The sequence below is a fragment of the Miniopterus schreibersii genome (assembly GCF_964146895.1).
Source record: "Miniopterus schreibersii genome assembly, chromosome: 16".
Lineage (NCBI taxonomy): Eukaryota > Metazoa > Chordata > Mammalia > Chiroptera > Miniopteridae > Miniopterus > Miniopterus schreibersii.
The window spans coordinates 2,241,207-2,259,766 of NC_138116.1; the positions used below are offsets into that span (position 1 = coordinate 2,241,207).

The following is an 18,560-nucleotide window of genomic DNA, read 5'->3' on the forward strand; positions in this document are numbered from 1 at the left end:
GATGACCTCCGGAGGTTTCCGATAGGACAGTAGCATCCACCAGGCAGCTTAACTTCACGGAGGGGGTGACATCAAATCTATCATCTTATCCTCAGGCTGCAGCCCTGCGGGAGCTGGCCGGGGGAGGGCAGCTGGGACTGGAGTGGAGCCGGGTAAGTGGAGAGGGTGTCGCAGCAAGGGAGACAGGGCCAATCAGGCTGACAGCTCACCCGCAGCAGCCCACTGAGTCCCCCACAGCTCTGAGCCAAGTCATTTAAAAAGGATTCAGGCCACTGCATTGTTCTGGGGAGGGAGCGACCAGTCTGTGCCCTGCAGCTCACTGGGCTAATCACAGCAATTTCATAAATGACAGCTTCTGCCAGGTGCTATGTCCTGCTACCTCCCTTTCTCTCTGAACCCACCTCAGGTTCACTTCGGTCTCCCCAGTCGCTGAGAATGGCTGTGCGCTCACTTTACAACCCTAGTTTGTGCTGAGCTGTGAAATAATAATTCCAACAACACTGGAGAACCTTAGGAGGGGCTGCGGCTGTCTCAATTCCCCGCCTCATCATAGAAAAGCCATGTACCGCCCGGTCGGGTGTGGCTCAGCAGCTGAGCATTGACCTAGGATCCAGGAGATCGCAGTTGGATTCCTGATCAGGGCACATGCCCAGGTTGTGGGTTTGATCCCCGGTTGGGGGCGTGCAGGAGGCAGCTGATCCATGAGTCTCTCCCCATTGATGTTTCTATCTCCCTCTCTCCCTCTCCCTTCCTCTCTCTCTGAAATCAATAAAGATATATTAAAAAAAAAAAAAAAACGTGCCTACAACAAAAAAAGGAACAGAGGCAGCACAGGTTTTATGAGCCCCGTGTGACAGATGATGCAACTGCAGCTGAGATTTAACCAGGGCTGGGCCCAAGCCCGCGAGGCGAGGCCCAGGGCCAGGCCCAGCATGGGTGCCAGACCCGCTTTCTTCACTGGGATCGCTCAAGTCCTTTTGCTCAGTCCACACTAGGGTTGAAACTCAACCATCACTGGATTTATGATCTTGTAAGATTGCAAATAAGAGAGAAAGTTATTTAAAAAATTTTTCCCAAAAGGTTTTCCAGTACAATTTTTTAATTAATTTATTCCATGTCCTACTTTAGGAAGATTCATATTAGAAAGACAGGTGAATTATCAGCCGCCTAACCCACATCCTTAATGGGAAGTAGCTGCCTGCAGAATACCGGAAATGTGAGCCCAGGAGCTCCTTCCTGGGTTCCCCCCGCCCCTGCCCGCCCAGGGGGGATGGCAGCCCGTCCAGGGCAGGGCTCGCAGGAGAATCTGCTCTGCGCTCTTCTGACTAGAAAGGATGAAGCGCAGAGCCGGGCCCTGGAAAAGGCTGTGTCAGGCATTAGGGGCCTTTTCCTTGACTGTTTTAGGGAAATGCTGTCACCTTGCCATGTGCCCACTGGAGGGGAAGGATCTCCAACCGACCTCAAAGCAAGAGGCCAGCTTTACTCAAGAGGTCAGTCCTCCTCCGTCCCTCCCAGCCACTCGAGCCTGTCACTGGAGGGCTCTACCTAAAGCCCCTCTGCGGCCTTGAAGATGACAAATGAACCAGGTGAGGAAACCCTTAATCACTCAGCAGTCAGAGGCCTGGCCCCTAAGAGGATGGCCGCAGGACTTGTTAAAGTGAGGTAACAGAGTATTGGGAACACAAGAAACGCACACTGTAACGTTAGGTTATGCAAATAAAACTTAATTGGTATCCTTAATTCTCTATTTGTCCAGTAACAGGGGACCTCTGATCGCATTCACAGCAAACCTGGGGCTCCACAGCCAGTCGACATTTCGCCCAGACACTGCCCTATGGAAGGGCTCTGCCCACGTGACCAAACTCCTGTTTCCCTCCTGGCAAGTCCAGGATCCATAAAGCAAAAAAACGACCAAAGAGAAAGAGAGAGGGACTGTGCCCAGCAACACCACCAGGAGCAACGGCAGAAGTGGCCGTGGCGTCACTTTCAAGAGAAAACAAAAAGACAGTTAAAATAGCCTCATTTTAAAATGTGGGTGTTCTTGTTTCCTAAGGCACCGCCCCGGCCCTCAGAACAGCTGGGATCCGGGGGCTCCACGCAGGGACCCGGGGCGCGTCACTCGGCGGCCGCCAGCTGCTCAATGGCACAGCGCGCCTCCTTTGCAGTCTCTTCAAACTCCTTCTGCTTACTGTGGGCTTCCTTTGCCTGGAAATAAAGAACAGGCTCCTGAACCCGAATAGCTACTTCCAAACCGCAGCCTGCCGCTAAGACCAGGGAGACAGGGGTCCAGAGCAGCCGCCAGCGCGGGGTCACCCAGCAAGGCTGGCAGACCCCCGCCCTGCCCGCCCCAACCGGCGTCTGAAGCTCCTCCAGGGAAAGGCCAGAGCTGCCCCACCTGTCCGGGCAGAGACCCTGTTGAACATTAGCCTTCTGCTGGAGCATAAACACCGCTGTGCCAGGTGCCCCTAGGTTGAGCTTCCAACCTTCATTCAGCTAAGCGCGCTCTCCTCTCCAGAGAACAAATGGGAACCACATGGGCAAAGCCAGGGACACCTTCCTGACACTGATCTTTATACTCCTTGACTTCTGTCCCATTAAAAAACAAGAACTCTACTGGGCTAAATGTTTTCTAATAAGAAAAACAATAAAGGCTAACACTTAAAAATTACTTCCAATATGTACTTTAAAAATTATTGATTTTAGAGGGGGCAGAGGAAGAGGAGGAGGAGGGAGGCGGAGGGAGAGAGCGAGCGAGAGCAACAGAGAGAAACACTGCTTGGCTACCCTGACTGGGAACTGAACGAACCCCCACCTCTTGGCGCACTGGGCAACACTCCAAACTGGGCCATATCGGCCAGGGCTACTTTTTTTGTACCTTAAATTTTGCCCCACATATAAGGCTTATTTTAAAATCAAAAGAATATTTAATTTTGCCCTTGCCTAGCAGTGGTGTTTGTAATAAACAAAGAAATAAACCTCATGCATCACTGGAAGTATCCTGTATAATGACTGGGGGAGAAAAACCAGTTGCTAACAGAATGCTGTCCACCCAGGTGATGCAGACATCGCCCCCTGATGGGCTTCCTGCTCCGTGGCGCAGTCACCCACTTCCTCTCCCAGACTCAGGGTCCACCAGCACTCAGGCAACATTTTGGATGGACTGTCACAACGTAGTGTCTTCCTATTTGTTGCAACTACCTAAACTCCTTTGTCTTTCTCCGCTTCATCCTCACTGGCTACACCCCAATCTTCCTCCTGTTTGCTCAGGCAGCTTTCTCTCCACTGTTCCCTAACTATACAGACAAAGATGGTCTTTCACCTGGAGCGGGTTGGCCACCAACCCATGGCCTGTTTCTGTACAGCCTCTGGGCTAAAAATGGCCTTCACATTTGTAAACAGTTGTGAAAAACAAAAATGACAAAGAATACTCTTTCACAGAAACTGTGTGGCCCGCAAAGCTGGTTCACGGTGCAGAGTGCACGACCTCCCTGGCCCACTTCTGTTCCAACACTGCCACTCCCTAGACCACCATCGAGTTAATGGCTCTCCCCCAGCTCGCTTTCTGACCACCGACTCCTCCCCCTTCCTGACATAACACAATTTTGTGCTTCACATTTCAAAGCTGCTGTATTGGACAGAATTGTGTCACACTGATCTCTAAAACCTGGGCGGGGGGGGGGGTATCTATCCTCTATTTGGCAGCATGGAAAGTGTGCCCCAAACTGGCCAAAACCCACAAAGTCTGCAAGTGGCAGAAACAAGCAGGACCACGTCACCCCCTGCCCAGTGCTTTGCCGCAAGGACGTTATAACACCTACATATTTATTCTCTGTAGGGTTGCCAGATTGGGCAAATAAAGACAGAGGATGCCCACCTTCATATAAATTATAATTTTTTAGTAAACACCCATACAAAATGTGAGGTACTAACAAAGTTAATCCTTGCGTAGCTGAAATTCAGATTTAACCCGGAGCCCTGGCTCCCTCATTCTCTGCAGTCCTGACTGCTCGGAGCTTCCTCTTGGGGTACTCACAGCTTCACCCATAATCTCCCAGTTACCCAGTCTGCACATCCAAGAGTAAAGAGTCAAAGTTCACTGCAGAAACCCCTCCAAGGTCCAGCCCCTTTCCCCCAATACATGTCATGCCCCTTCCCCAATACACACTCTACTTCACGTCCCCCAACCCTTTGTTCTTACCATTAACACATGAAACCCACTATATAAATGACCTCCCACCCTGATCAACCCACCACCACAGGGAACCTCACACTGGCGACACCTTTCACAAGGGAACATGTATTTCTCGGACTGCACAGCCCAAGACCACAGTCCATCACAGATGCTTTCCTGTCCTCCTAGATCCTCACACACACACACTTGGGGTCTTAGAAAACGCTGACGGAGGACAGCCGTGCCCCAGGCTTGTGAGAGGCTGGAGTTTAGTAGTACAGAACCGGAGCGGGGCTGGCTCTGCGGTTACTCCCAATCATACATACAATTTTGTTCTTGGCTCTTTCTTTGTCCAGTTTCAAAAATTCACCGAGGGTTAAGTCTTCAAACTGCTTCTTGACAGAAAGGAAAGCACAACCAGACGAGTGCTTTTTATGCTCCTCTCTAAAAAAAATCAACACAGGGGTGTGTCAACTGAGAAGGCGGTAAGGGGAGGAAGGCGACAGTTCATCATCACAGCCCCTTCCCGCCACCCACCCGCTGCGTCTCCCAGACACGCTGCTCAGCTGCAAGAGCACAGTGATGACGGAAGTGGCCGGAACCAATGCCAGGTCCCAGGCCACACTCCCTCACCCCCGTGCTCATGTATGTTACCTGGAGCCCTTTAGCAGTTACGAAAAATGTTACGCGTGATACGTCCAGAGCTCTCCCATGTCAAATCCCTCTTAACGCCCTCAGGGAGCTGAAGCAATCGCAGGAAGTGTTACAGGATCTACGGGTCTGGAATAGGGACAGCACGGGCCAGGCTTCCCCAGGGAAGGCCTCTGCCTCGCACCATCGTTTTACTTTCCGCCTGGGACTTAGCCCAGCGAGTGCACAGCACCGAACCTGAACAGCCCGCGCCAAGTCCCGAGGGACAGCAACTGGAACCTGAACATATCACAGCGCTTAGAAATCCACTCCCAAAACACAACACCCCTTGCCCAACGATTCCCGGTGCGCTCGCCACGCCATTGGCTCCACACTGGGTCATGAGAGCAAACACGGTTCCTGGCCAAGAAGAGAAGCATCTGGGGGGAAGCGCTCTCTTGGGAAAACGCTTTAAGTCCTTGGAAGTAACCGATTCTGACGCGGGAGGGGAGGAAAAGGCGAGAAAAGCCGTCTCTCTGCGGTTCTCCCAACACCCCCCCCCAGGCTTCTGTCCCTCGCAGGGCACAGCCCCAACAACAGCGGAGCTAACGCCTTTCAAAAGAGCGGTTTGGCTGATGTGTGAATTACAGGTCAGGAAGGCGTCAGCTTTAAAACTCTCAAACAGCCCGGCCGGCGTGGCTCGGCGGCTGAGCCTCGGCCTAGGATCCGGGAGATGCGGGTTCGCTTCCCGGTCGGGCGGGCGGGGCTGCGGCTCCTCCACCCCCAGCAGGGGGCGCGCGGGAGGCGGCCGGTCAGGGACTCTCATCCTGACGTTTCTCTCTCTCCCTCCCCTCCTCCTCTCTCTGAAATCAATAAAGATCTATTTTTAAAAAATAAATACATAAAACTCTGAAACAAGAAAAGGACCCGGACCCCCCCTGGGTCACAACAGGATCTGCTCCTCTCCTCTGCGCGACCCGAGAGGCACCCAGTACCTGTAAGAAGGAGCCTCTCTCCTTCTTTATTATCATTGCTGTTATTATTATTATTATTATTATTGTTCCTGCGACCAGTCCCCGGGCACTCACACGGGGTCGTCGTCCGGCTCCCAGCCCTCCAGCTCCTTGAAGCAGAAGAAGCACTGGGCCAAGTCGGGCTCGTTCTCGGTGGGGCAGTGGATGAAGCCGGCCGCGGCCATCTGCAAGGGAAGGCGCGGCTCAGACCCCGGCGGGGCGCGTCGCGGGTCCCCCGAGCCCCGCGGGAGGGGTCCCCAGGGCCGGGGGGCTCGGGGGGGAGGCCTGGGCCCCGAGGCCTCGCGGTCTCACCCGCTCCGGGGTGCAGGCGCAGCCCTCCAGGAAGGGCCAGTTCTTGAACGTGGAGACGCGGTGGTCCTTGAGGTAGAGCTGCCAGGCCGCGGGCAACGACGGGGCACCCATCCCGCCACCGCCGCCACCGCCGCCGCCGCCCCGAGCGGAGCCGCGATTCAAATCCGGCGGTTGGCCGCCGCCGCGAGGCACGTCGGGAACTTCCGGCTCTCGGGCGGGAGGGCGCCGCGGCCTGCTGGGAAGGCGTGGGGCATGCTGGGAGTTGTAGTCCTCCCGCAATGTGGCTCGGCCTCTGTGCCCTGTGCACCCAGCCACCTGGGTCCCGCGTTCGCCTCTTCCCACGCGCAGCAAAGAGCGGTGAGGCGTGGAGCTAAAGGCGTGCGAAAATCCTCGTGATGTCCTGATGTGTGTGTGTTTTTCCCCCTGCCAATTGCCTGTGCATGTCTTTGCCCACTTTTATGTGACTGAGATGTTTTTCCCATGGCTGGTGAGAGTGTGCAGAAGGGACTTAACCTCATGCGTCGTGTCCCCCGCCCCCGAACCGTTTGTTGTTTGTCTTTGGACCTTGTAGGATGTTTACATTTGTATGCAGTCCGGTCATCACGCATTTTCTTTCTGGCTCTTGTTTTCCCTTGTTTAGTGTTTGCCATGCTGAGAAAGGCCCGTTCCCCTGTGAGATGATTTATGGCAGATATTCATCGATGATTTCTTCTGGCTTTGGTTTTCATGTTGATGTCTGGGCCCCTCCGGACATATGTCAATGGAGGGTGCGGGGAAAGGATTCAGATTTATGTTTTTTAGAGAGAGTGGAAGGGACGGGGAGAGAGAGAAACCTAAATGTGAAAGAGACACATGGATCGGTTGACTCCTGCATGCGCCCCGACCGACCGGGCCAGGGACAGTTCAGCTGGAGGGTCAACGCTGAACCACTGAGCCCGTCGGATGGGCCGGATCAATCATTCTTGAACTGTGAGCTCTTCAGAGTGGGGCAGAGAGGTGGTGGTTGTGGTGGGTGACAGACACCGCTGGCTCCTTGGGGACTGCACACTCCCCTGGGGGCGGGGGGCAGAGGAAGCTTGTCCACCTGTGGTGTCCTTGTCCTGTCACGGTCAAGTTGTTAGTCCGGGATTTTCAGGGACAGACCCACATGTCGGGTGGAGCCCAGGACAAAGTGGACAAAGGAGAGGCGCAAAAGGCAGGAGTGGTTTGGGAAGCTCTTGCAAAAGAGCCAGCAAACTTTTCTAAGAGCCAGATTGTGATTATTTTAGCTTTGGGGGCCATCCGGTTTCTGACACAGCTACCCAGCCTTTGTAGCTCAAAAGCTGACACAGACAGTTCGTAAACCTTATTTACGGATGCTGAAATTTGAATTTCATATAATTTTTACTTGTTGCGAAAGACTATTCATTTCTGATTTGTTTTAAAGGGGTTGTGGGCGGCGAGCTGGAGGTAAGTGTGTGAAAGGTCAGGCGCTGTCGTTTTTGTCACCTTTCTCAGCAGGCAGAGGCGTCAGACTTGGCAAGAGGTGGCCCCAGGCATCACACAGCGTTGCCCTGGGCTGGACCATCCCTGGAGCTGCTCAGTCCAGACCAGGGCTCTCCGTGGAGACCTGAATTCCTGCCCGGAGCACTGGGAAGAACAGGCTCTGGCCAGGGCGGGTGGGCAAACGGGAAGCGGAGGCCTCTGGGAGGGTGGATAGGCCAGGCCCTTTGCAGAAGCCTTGCAAGTTGAGTGCACGCCGGCTGGGGTTCAGGGGCCATCAGAACTCCTGGAAGATTGTTTTCAAAATAATCTGCAGCAGGAAGAAAAGACACAAGCCCCAGAATTGGGGAGGCTCTCCCAGGAGGAGTTTGATTAAAGAAACAGGCTGCATTTGTGATCATAGAAATGCAACTTATGAGTCTGTTCCCCCTCCCCTCAGGAATGTTCTAATGCAGTTCCCAACCTTATGCAGACTTACCTCCTGGTCCGTGTAGGACCCAAGAGGCAAGAAAGGCTTTATGTTTTTTATTTATTTGCTTTTTAATATGTTTTTTAAAAATTTATTTCAGAGAGAGGAAGGGCGAGAGAGAGATAGAAACATCAATGATGAGAGAGAATCATTGGTTGGCTGCCTCCTACACACCCCCTACTGGGGATCAAGCCCCCAACCTGGGCACATGCCCTGATCAGGAATCAAACAGGCAACCTCCTGGTTCATAGGTGGATGCTCAACCACTGAGCCACACCGGCCGGGCAAGGCTTTATGTTTTTAAACAGTTGAAAAGAAATCCCAAAAAATATTTTGGGATATGTCAAAATTATATAAAATTCAAATTTCACAGGGGTGTGTGTGCGTGTGTTGTTACTTTGTAAATTATATAATTATCTAACCACTATGCTCTATATTTGAAACTCATATAAAATAATACTGAATGCAACTATCATTGAAAAATAAAATTAAAAATAAATAATATAAAATCCAGATTTCAGCGTCTGTAAATAAAGGTTTCCTGGAGCCCAGCCATGTTCACTCATTTATGAATTGTTTGTGGCCACCTTTGAGCTACAACAGCAGAGTTGGATAGTTGTGTAGGAGACCGACGGCCTCCAAATCCTAAAATATTTATTTCTGAGTTTTTTCCAGAGATGTCTTTTAGGGTTGTTTGTTTTTCCCAGTTAAAAAGAGTAATACAGCCGTGGCCGGTGTGGCTGGGTTGGGTGTTGGCTCCTGCACCGAAAGGTTGTGGTTCGATCCCCAGCCCTCTCCCTTTCTCTCTCAGAAATCAAATAAAAACATATTTAAAATTTTTTTAAATATGTTTTAAAATTGTAATAAACATTTATACACAAATCTACCCATCCCTTCTCATGTGGAGTTGGCTTTGTTTTTATGCTGAGCCCCAGACAGGCTAATACCATCTGGTACCTGCCTCTCTCCCATCCACAGCCCCATGCAGACCCCACCTGTGTGCCCGGGACCAGGTTCTGCACATCGCCTGGGGCTGTTTCAGGGGAGGTGAAGCATAGGATGGGAAGCATGGCACCTCGATTCCTACCATGGGGTCCCCCAACCTCCTGGATGACCAAAACCAGCCGGGGCTCCTCTGTGCTCCCGCTTCCCTGCCTCTCACACGCAGGGGACACGGCAGGACCCGTGTCCTCTTCAGTAGGGGACATGCCCCACCTGCGTGAGCACATAGTCCCGCTGGGTTAGTTTCCAGACAATCTCGAAGTGATCCACGTCGTGGAGTTCTTCGAATGAGGCTCTCCACCCTCCTCGGCACAGCGTCTGGGTGGGAGACGGGAGGAAGGGGGAGCCTGAGGCCACAGGAGAGCAGGGAGGGCGCTCACCCTGAGCATCTGCCCAACGGGTGGCTGATGGGCTGGGCCATTCAGGGGAAGCAAAGGGAAGGATCCTGAGACCGCATGCCCCTCAACCTCCAGCCCAAAGCTGGGTGCCCTGGGTACCTGATAAAACTCCCTGGACTGTCGGTGGAACTCGGGGCTGTCGTGTTGGCCCACGATCACCAGCACGGGGCAGGCTGGATCCGCGGGCCGCGTGACCGTTGTCTCCAGGTACCGCTGTGGGCTGTTCCTCTGAGCATCCTCCCTGGTGCAGGGGGCGGGGCGGGTCAGAAGGCGAGGAGACTGGGCCTCACCCTTGCACCCCTTCCAGGTTCCGGCCAGTGGGGGGACGGAGGGACTCACGGGGTCATGTGGAGAGGGTCGTTCACAGAGGTGTACACAACGGGCTCCAGGTCATAGACCCCACTCACCAGGAAAAAACCTGGGAAGGAGAAACAGTCAGAGACCCTGAGACAAGTGGGGCCATCACTCTGCCCAGACTAGGTCTCCTGCAGGCACCAAATGGGCAAGACAGGGCCAGCCCAGGCTCCAGGGCCAGGGGGGCGAGACCAGAATAGGGGCAGAGAAGCAGCAAACAGGCCCTGCTCACAGCCTCGAAGGCCCCAGGTCAAGCCGAGCTCGCTGTTGGGATCTCAAGCAGCTGGTGCAGACCCCAGGCCCAGTGGGGGAGGTGCAGTCTGCCCAGCCAGGCTGCAGTCCCCACGGAAACCTTTGAAGTTGGGCGTGACTCCTCGCTCAGTCCAGTTAACCAGGAGCATCCAGCTGGCTAGGTGGGCCCCGGCTGAGTGTCCGCACAGGTAGATCCCCCTGGTGTGGGTCAGAGAAGGGAGCTGGGTTTGCATTCAGCTTCCCCAAACATCGGGCCAGCATCAAGGAGTCCCAGTTTGTCCCCTGCTCCACAGGCCAGAAGGGCAGCTGGGTTGCATTGAAGGGGCTGAACCCAGTGTCCTCCCCCTGCCCCCAGCATCTCCCGATGGAAGGAAACCCTGCAGCGATACCCACTCATTGCATGGATACCGCTTCTGCACAAACATGGTGCTCCAGGTCACCTGGTCCACCATCCGGTCCAGAGTACCTGCAGAGGGCATGCACCAGGTCCGGTTCCGTCAGGGGCCCGCTCCCCTCCAAAGCCTACCAGCCCCCGAACCTGCAAGACCACTCTCCTTACCTTTGGGGGCAATGTCATAACCCACTATCACCACGGCCACTCCCTGTGCTGTCAGCGAGTCGACCATGTAGGCCGATTCATCTTTACTGCAGAAAGACAAAAATGCAACAACCGGTGGCAACTCAGCCACCACACTGCTCCTGTGCCTTGTCCACCTGGAGCACCACCCCTCTGTGACCCCGTGTAGTGTGCTTAAGAAGGTAGGCTCTGTCCTAGCCACATGACGTGAGAGCTACAGGACCAGGGGGTCTTCATTTAACCCCTAAGCCTGGTTTCCTCATCTGTGTAATTAGGCTCTTCCTCTCAGGTGCTGGTTTTGAGAACTGAAGGAGATCAGACATGTAGAGAATGTCACCTGGCAACCAACGGGTTGCCACAAGCCAAGGAATGCCTGGAGCCACCAGAAGCAGGGAGAGGCAAGGACAGGTCCTCCCCTAGGGCCTTGGGAGGAAGCGTGGCCCTGCTGATGCCTCCATCTCAGGGCTCTGGCCCCAGAACTGTGAGAGGATACATTCCCGTTGTCGCAAGCTCCTCCAGTTTGTGGTCTTTGCTGCAGCAGCCCCAGGAAACTGATGGGCCAGGTAAAGATGAGTCTCTCTTTGTCTCTACTCATCCAAACCTGCTGACGCACCTTCCAGTCTGCCAGTATCCTCCGTGGATGAACATAAAGAAAGGCAAGGCTGTAAGACAAAACACGGGGTGTGGGCTGAGGCCTGGCACCCAGCCGAGCTCTGCGAGGCACCCTAGCCCCTCTGCTCACCTTCACACGCTGCTTCGGGGAAGTAGATGTCCAGTTTCTCCCCTTCACCGTCTCCATAGGGGACATCCAGCAGGCTCCTCCGGGTGGCCCAGGCCCTGTTGGTGGCTGTCTCGGGAAACGGACAAGTAACTGTCAGCGTGAGCTTGGGGAACACAATTCCTATTTTATTTCAGGTAGAAAGCTTTCTGCTAAAAGCCCCTTTGGGTTGACCAGCTGCCAATGCTTCCCTGGGTCCTCATGGGCCTGTGGGCTCTGAGCACCACGTGTGTGTGTGGTCACAAAGGGACCAGACTGGCCCATGGGACCGACACTATCTGTGGACGTCTGCCTGTGAGTGAGCTTCTGAATTGCTTTTTCAGAGAATGGAAAGGGGAGTGTGAGAGAGAGAGATACAGCGATGTGAGAGCGACACATCGACTGGCTGCCTCCCCCACGAGCCCCAACAGGGCCGGGGATTGAGCCCCCCACCAAGGTGCATGCCCTTGGCTGGGATTGAACCTGAGACCCTTCAGCCTGGGGGTCAAGGCTCTAACCACTGAGCAAACTGGCCAGGGTCAGAGGCACCAGTTTGATCACAACTTTAGAACATGCTTATTCTGTGTGTTACACTTTGTTACACGCTCTGGGAAGTAGAAACTTTTCCAAGTATTTAGAAAAGCAGTCTTCTAGGGAAACGTGATACAAACTCACTTGAAATAAACAGAGAATGAAACAATGTATAGATGTGTGTGTGTGTGTGTGTGTGTGTGTGTGTATGTGTGTGTGTGTGTAATTGGGCATCCAGATGGGAGAGGTCAGAGGGCTGTGAAAGTCAGCTGGCACTGGAGAAAGAGGAAGGGTTTGAAGGGAACTAAGGGAATTGTAGGTCTGGGTACAACACCACAGCGAAGCTGGGGGAGGGCGGGTTATACTGGTTACTACATTGGGGTATGTCTCCTACCCCTGCTCTATTCGTCCCCTCACTTTTCATGCTCGATACACGTTTCCTCTGGCTCGTGGCCTGCCTGTCGCCCTCCCTGGAACATAAGCTCTGTGAAGACAAGGGCTTGGCTTCCTTCCCTGTACACCCAGGACCCGATACATGGTAGAGACTTTAAAAAACCGTGTGCAAGCCCTGGTCGGTTTGGCTCAGCGGTTAGAGCGTCGGCCCTCCGGCCGAAGGGTCTGGGGTTTGATTCCAGCCAAGGGCAGGTACCTCAGTTGCGCAGGTGCGATCCCTGGCCCCCATCGGCGGGACGTAGATGTTTCTGTCTCTCCCTCTCCCTTTTGCTCTGTGAGGACCCACCAAGACAGAGGCAGGCCCCCAGGCCCCGGGGCCGGACAAAAGGCATACATGAGTGACTCAGTAAACTGCAGAGGGTGGAGGCAGTTCCAGGAATTAAATTGGTGGGTTTGACGAATACCAGGTGCACTCCAGCTTCAGGCACCTGTAGTTGAGAAACGTCCTGAGCCCACCCTTCCTAAAGAATTTATAACCCATGTAATTTTGTAACTGACAATGATCGCTTGCTCACTGTAGCCCTATATAAGCTTGTGGGAAATTTAGATCGGGGTTCGACTCAGAATTCCACTGCGTTGGATACAACCGAACCCCAGCTAGCTGGAATAAAAGTCCCTTTTGCTGTTACATTATCAGCTCTGGAGTGATTGTCTTTCCGCCGCATAGGGGATCTGATTCTCGGACATAACAGCTCTAAAAAAAAAATATCCTCCAGTGAGGATTAACCAAAAAAGGCTTTTTGGAGAGCTCTCCCAGTCAGTACACAGACAGCTTCTTCAGCCTTTCCTTTTTTAAAAACAGTTCATTAGTATTTCATCCCATGGCTGCATATTAATTTATTTAAACCAGTCAGGCCACTTGCTTAGGACAGGCTGCATATTAATTTATTTAAACCAGTCACACCACTTGCTTAGGACAAACAGACCACAAACTGATCGATCCTCAAGGAATTCTCTTGCCCCCACCCCCATCCCCAAGCTGATCCTAAATCCCGAGTCTCCTCCTGACCCCACCGAGACCACCCTGGACGCCCTGGCTTCTCCCCTGGACGGCAGCAACAGCCCCTCACTGTCCTCCGGCTTCCACCAGCATGCCCGCCGGCCACATGTGTGACAGTCACCACGTCCTGTAGGTGCTCAGCTCAAATCCACCCGGGGCTCCAGCCTTAGTCGGCTCCTGCCGCTGTAACAAATACCATAGAGCGGGGGGCTTGGGCCACAGACATTCACTGCTCGAGCTCTGAGCCCTCTCCCTCCCTGGGGAGGCAGGCTCGCTGGTGTCTCTTCTAACAGTCCTCCAGGATCAGGAGGACCCTACACGTCTTTTTTTTCCTTTTTTAAAAAATTTTTTAATAGATTTCAGAGAGAGGAATGGAGTTGGAAAGAGAGATAGAAGCATCAATGATGAGTCACTGATCGGCTGCCTCCTGCATGCCCTCTGCTGGGGATCCAACCCCGCAGCTGGGGCCTGTGCCCTGACTGGGAATTGAAGCGTGACCTCCTGGTTCATAGGTTGATGCTGAGCCACGCCAGCTGGGCTAGAGCTATATTTTAATTTTTATTCTTATTTTTTTATTATTCTTATTTTTAAATATATCTTTATTGATTTCAGAGAGGAAAGGAGAGGGAGAGAGATAGAAACATCAATGCTGAGAGAGTCATTGATGGAGCCCACAACCCGGGCATGTGCCCCGACCGGGAATCAAACCCTGATCGCCTGGATCCGAGGTCGATGCTTAACTACTGAGCCACGCCCGGCCGGGCTAGAGCTATATTTTTAAAATCAAAATTAATGCCACAAAAAGTCCCCGATGGACAAAATGTCAGCATTTGAAGTAGAGACAGGCTCCACCCTCCCAGGCCTGGCTCTGCTCACTCGCCTGGCCCTAACGAAGATGCTGCTCGTGGATGAGACGGGTCTGCTGCACCCGCGGCACCTCGGGGCCAGCCGGGGCATCGGGAAAGGGAGGCGGGAGGAAGAACTGAAAGCTGACTACAGGGCTATGGAGAGCGGCTCCTTAGAGAGAGTCTCTGCGGGTGACGGCAGCACCCTGGTCTCGGCTCTTGCTGCTTACGACTCCCTTTCTCAACAGGGTTAGCTCTTCCCCAAGACGAGGGAGAGAGACAAACAGATTTTCTCCAAACTCATGCAGGTGCCTCTGCCCACTCAAATATTTACTGAGCAAACAGAGGTGCATTTGGCACAGAGCTGGGCATGGCAGGGAGCTCTGAAGAGCCCAAGAGGGGACAGGGCAGGTGCTAAAACAGGCCCCCAAAGCCTGTGCCTCCCGCTGGGTTATCTCACGTTGGAGAAGCCACCAGCCCCGGGAACTCCGATCGGTCCGCTCAAACGAAGCAGATTTGCCAACATCTGATTTTCCCAACCGACCAAGCGAGAGGCTGGCTGCTTCCTTGCTCACATCTCCCCCTGAAGCCTGCTTCCCAGCCCAGCCCAGTGCTCCACCAGCGTTAAAACGATGGGGCAGAGCTCTGCAAACACGGGACAGGGATGGGAATGAACCTGGACACTTCGCCAGCTTGCAGGTCCCCAAAGCCCTGATTTCTTTGGAGAAAAAAGGAGGCCTTTCTTTTTTCACTTCCCCTCCCAGTGCCACTGTGTCATGTGGCCTTAAGGCCTGGGCACGGTTGGTTGAGTGGGAGGGCAATGGGGGAGCCAGGGCTCCCTGGCGCCGGACCTGAGCCTGTGAGGCGGCTCCCGCAGTGCCTGGGCTTTGGGAACCGCCCTGAAGCCTGGGCTGTGCCTCGGCTCCTCCCCCCACCCTGTGCATTCCAAACCACAGCCAACTGCTAAAGTCCAACCAAAGTGGCCACGGAGAGGTCCCCGCTACCCTCTTTTCCTATCTGTGAGTAGGTCCTCATGGCTTCCTCCGCTCCCCGTCGGACGACCCATCTGCTGGGGCTGTACTGCTTCTCCAGCTCCTGCGGGACACAGACACGGGCTCCGTGAGACCTTGGTTCTCCACCCAGGGTGGCCCACCCTCCACAGGCCTGGATGCTCCTCTGCCTTGAGAAGCCCCCTCCCCAACATCTCAGGCTCTCACAGGTGCCCTCAGCTTCCGCCAAGCCCTTCCATTCTGCAACCTGGCAACCCCTCCCCACTCTCTCCCACCAATTAACTAGGTGCTTCAGATACAACATCACAGACGCCCTCAGATCCGTGGTCTAGAGAGACAATCATGCCTGTAACCAGCAAACAGCCTTAAAGGGAAGATGGGTTCCCATAAATGTGTCCCGATGAACGCCAGCAGCTCAGACCAGGAGTGGCCATGGAGCTGGGGTGGCCGCTGCAGAGAAAGTGAGGTGGAGCCCATCTTCCCCGAGAGGGTTCGATTCTGGCTGCAAGAGGACACAGCGCAGTCGAAAGTGCAGAGGTGATAAGGCAGGAATTGAAGGTCAGTTTGGAAATGCTGGCCGGCCAGATTGCTAAAATACAGAGGTGAGGCTGGGGAGCTGGGGCCGGAGGACAGCAGGTCTTGGATGCCAGGCGAAGATGTCCAGACTTAATAAAGAAAATAACAAAGTTCCGGGAATTGGAGCAAGGGCACAAAGGAGGATGGGTAATGGCTGGACTGGGACGTCGGTAACGGGGCGGCCTCATGGAAAGGTCTTGGGCTCTGGAGTCAGGTGGGTTCCGTCGCTTATAGGTTGTTTTACCCTGGACCACTTACAGTCTCGGGGTCTCAGTTCTCCCGTCCATATAAGAGACTTAATAACAGCAGCCTCACAAGGTTAGAAGACGTAAGGCTTGTAAACCAAGTAACGCCAACCGCTCAGATGTGGGTTAGCTGCTCTTCCTGTTGAACAGGTCTCCTGGCCTGGGGTCTTTGGACCGTCTATGCCTGTAGATGTGATTGCCTACAGGGAGTTGGAAGCTGTGCCTGGCACCCCCAAGCAAGGCCTGGGGGGCAGATCCAGGTGCGCACACCAGGACAGGGTCCCGGCCTGCGGGCTCGGGCTTGGGATTCCAGCTGGTGCCCCGAATTGACCTATTCATCTTCATGGCTATTATTTATGACAGTGATATTGCAATGGATTTCTGATGGCCCTCTGATATTGTAGGGGTGTGTGGGGGGGAGGGTGTGCCTGCGACTATGAGAGAGACAGACAGTGGGGCTTCTTAGGCGCAGGCGTGGTCTCGCAGGGCTTCTGAGCTTCCTATTTAGAACTTGCACCGAATCAGCTCTGAGCTACACGCCTCAGCCCCGGCCTCCCCCTGCAAACCACCTACCTCTTTAGACATCAGCTTCCCGGGAGCCTCGCCCCCGCGGCCCTTCGGGGCGCATCCATGCAGATCAGCTTGCGCCATGAGCACTGCTTGTCCTGGACAGACCCAAGAGGAGATGCTCAGGCCAGGCCCCGCCCCGAGCCCCGAGCCCCGCCCCCGAGCCCCGCCCCCAGCCCCGCCCGGTGACCTGAGCTTTTCCGGGGTCCGCCCACGAAGGCCCCGACTGGCTGCGTTTGAATTTCCCGCCAGCGCGGCTCGGCGGTTGCGCGCGGACCTGGGATCCGGGCGGTCAGGGCTCGGTTCCCGGCCGGGGCACGTGCCCGGGCTGCGGGCTGCAGCCGACTCATGACTCCCGTGTCATTGGTGTTTCTCTCTCTCTCTCTCTCCCTCTCCCTTCCTCTCTCTGAAACCAATAATGATATAGTTAAAAGATCGTAATAATTCTCCCGCCAGCGCCGCGGGAGCGCAGCGATTGGCCCGCGCGCGCAGCGATTGGCGCGCTCGCGGCGGATAAAGGCGGACGCGCGGGAACCCCCCCGCCCCCCGAGCGCCATGAGCTGCGTGAACCTGCCCGCCGTGCTGCCCGGCTCCCCCAGCAAGGCCCGGGGGCAGATCCAGGTGCGCGGGCTCGGGGTCCGGGTCGGGGTCGTCGCCGGTCCCCCCCTCCCCCCGCATCTGTGCGCAGCGGGGGTCCCGAACTGACCTCTCCTTCTCTCCTAGGTGATCCTCGGACCTATGTTCTCAGGAAAAAGGTAAAGGCCTCGCGGGGCGGGGGGGAGGGTCCGGGACCACCCACCCGGGGTCCTGGTCAGAGCCCCCTCCTCTAGTGTAGCCCCCACTGCCAGGCCCTGCGTCCCCGCCCGGCCGCCTTCCCGCCGGGACACCCTCCGCGCGCCCCCGGGGCGCCGCGCCTTCCCGCTGCCTGGTCCCGGAGGAGGCATCTCTGCCCGCCCGGGTCCGAGTCTTCTGAGAATCGGGCCGCTGGGGGCAGGCCCTGTGCCTCCCGCAGGATCTGCGCCTCCTTAAGAGGAGACCCTCCTTAGGTGGCCCCCCAACGTCCTGTCCACGCTGAGCTCAGCCGCGCGTCTTTGCTTCCCAGACGCTCCTCCCATGGGATAGAACCGGAGGAGCTGGGGCTAGGGAGCCCCTCGGAAACTCCCTGGCCCTTTTGTATGTGACCCTGGGGAACACTCCAGCCCCAATCCCTGGCCCACAAGGGTGAGGCTCAGGGTGGGCTCTTGGACCCAGCAGAAAGCTTTTGTGAAGTCAGCTCGGACTGTGAAGAGCTCTGGGAGGAGATTACCTGTGCCCTGTTCCCAGAGTCCTGAGAAACTTACCCCTCCATTCCTCCCCCCACCCCAGGCCCCCAGGCACACTTGCTAACATCCCTCTCTGGTCTAGACTCCCCTCCTCACTGGCCTCTCCCATGCTCCGCCCTGCGGTCTTTCTGTCCGTCAGCGCGTGTCTGTAAGCCCCTAGAAGGTGGTGGGGAGCCTGGCCTGGGCTGATGGTCCTCCTCGCCTGTCCTCCTGCCCTGGGCCTCACCTGCCGCTCTGCCTCTGCAGCACTGAGCTGATGAGACGGGTCCAGCGCTTCCAGATTGCCCAGTACAAGTGCTTGGTGATCAAATACGCCAAAGACACGCGGTACAGCAGCAAGTTCTCCACGCATGACCGGTCAGTCCCTGCCCCTTCCCTCCTGTCCTGACACCCCATCTGAGCGGCCGGTGAAAATTCACAGAGCACAGACCTGCTGTCAGAGCGCTTTAGTGGGCTGGGGAAGAACACAAGTGCCTGGCACTGAATGTCCCAGTCGGCAAACTTTGCAGGCTGCTTGGCCCAGTGGTAGCTGGGGATTTTGCCTTTCACAGGGCTCTAGCCCAGTGGTTCTTAACCAGGGGCGATTCTGTCCCC

The 18,560-nt window shown here is 55.2% G+C and overlaps 2 protein-coding genes across 2 annotated transcripts; both read right to left on the bottom strand.

The window, feature by feature from the left end:
* Nucleotides 1-2,008: 2,008 nt before the first annotated feature.
* On the bottom strand, nucleotides 2,009-6,305 carry BIRC5 (baculoviral IAP repeat containing 5). Its single transcript, XM_081160870.1, has 4 exons — nucleotides 6,127-6,305; nucleotides 5,890-5,999; nucleotides 4,498-4,615; nucleotides 2,009-2,205 (listed from the first exon to the last, which is right to left on the bottom strand). Exons 1-4 carry the CDS (start codon nucleotides 6,235-6,237, stop codon nucleotides 2,116-2,118), a joined length of 429 nt encoding a protein of 142 aa, XP_081016996.1. The 5' UTR covers nucleotides 6,238-6,305; the 3' UTR covers nucleotides 2,009-2,115.
* A 1,172-nt stretch (nucleotides 6,306-7,477) lies between these two features.
* AFMID (arylformamidase) lies at nucleotides 7,478-18,322 on the bottom strand. Its single transcript, XM_081161499.1, is given in 13 exon segments — nucleotides 7,478-7,918; nucleotides 9,293-9,397; nucleotides 9,577-9,718; nucleotides 9,817-9,895; nucleotides 10,184-10,281; nucleotides 10,477-10,549; nucleotides 10,643-10,728; nucleotides 11,274-11,322; nucleotides 11,403-11,507; nucleotides 15,251-15,341; nucleotides 16,651-16,691; nucleotides 16,694-16,742; nucleotides 18,193-18,322. Coding segments are annotated over 13 exon segments (1,077 nt in total). The 5' UTR covers nucleotides 18,319-18,322; the 3' UTR covers nucleotides 7,478-7,885.
* Nucleotides 18,323-18,560: the final 238 nt, after the last annotated feature.

Bases quoted from the DNA above. Each gene is read 5' to 3' on its own strand.
- BIRC5 (XM_081160870.1), bottom strand. From the start codon at position 6,237: ATGGGTGCCCCGTCGTTGCCCGCGGCCTGGCAGCTCTACCTCAAGGAC. The intron at 6,000-6,126 runs GTGAGACCGCGA...CTTCCCTTGCAG, and splicing joins GCGCCTGCACCCCGGAGCGG to ATGGCCGCGGCCGGCTTCAT. The intron at 4,616-5,889 runs GTGAGTGCCCGG...GATTTTTTTTAG, and splicing joins GAGCCGGACGACGACCCCGT to AGAGGAGCATAAAAAGCACT.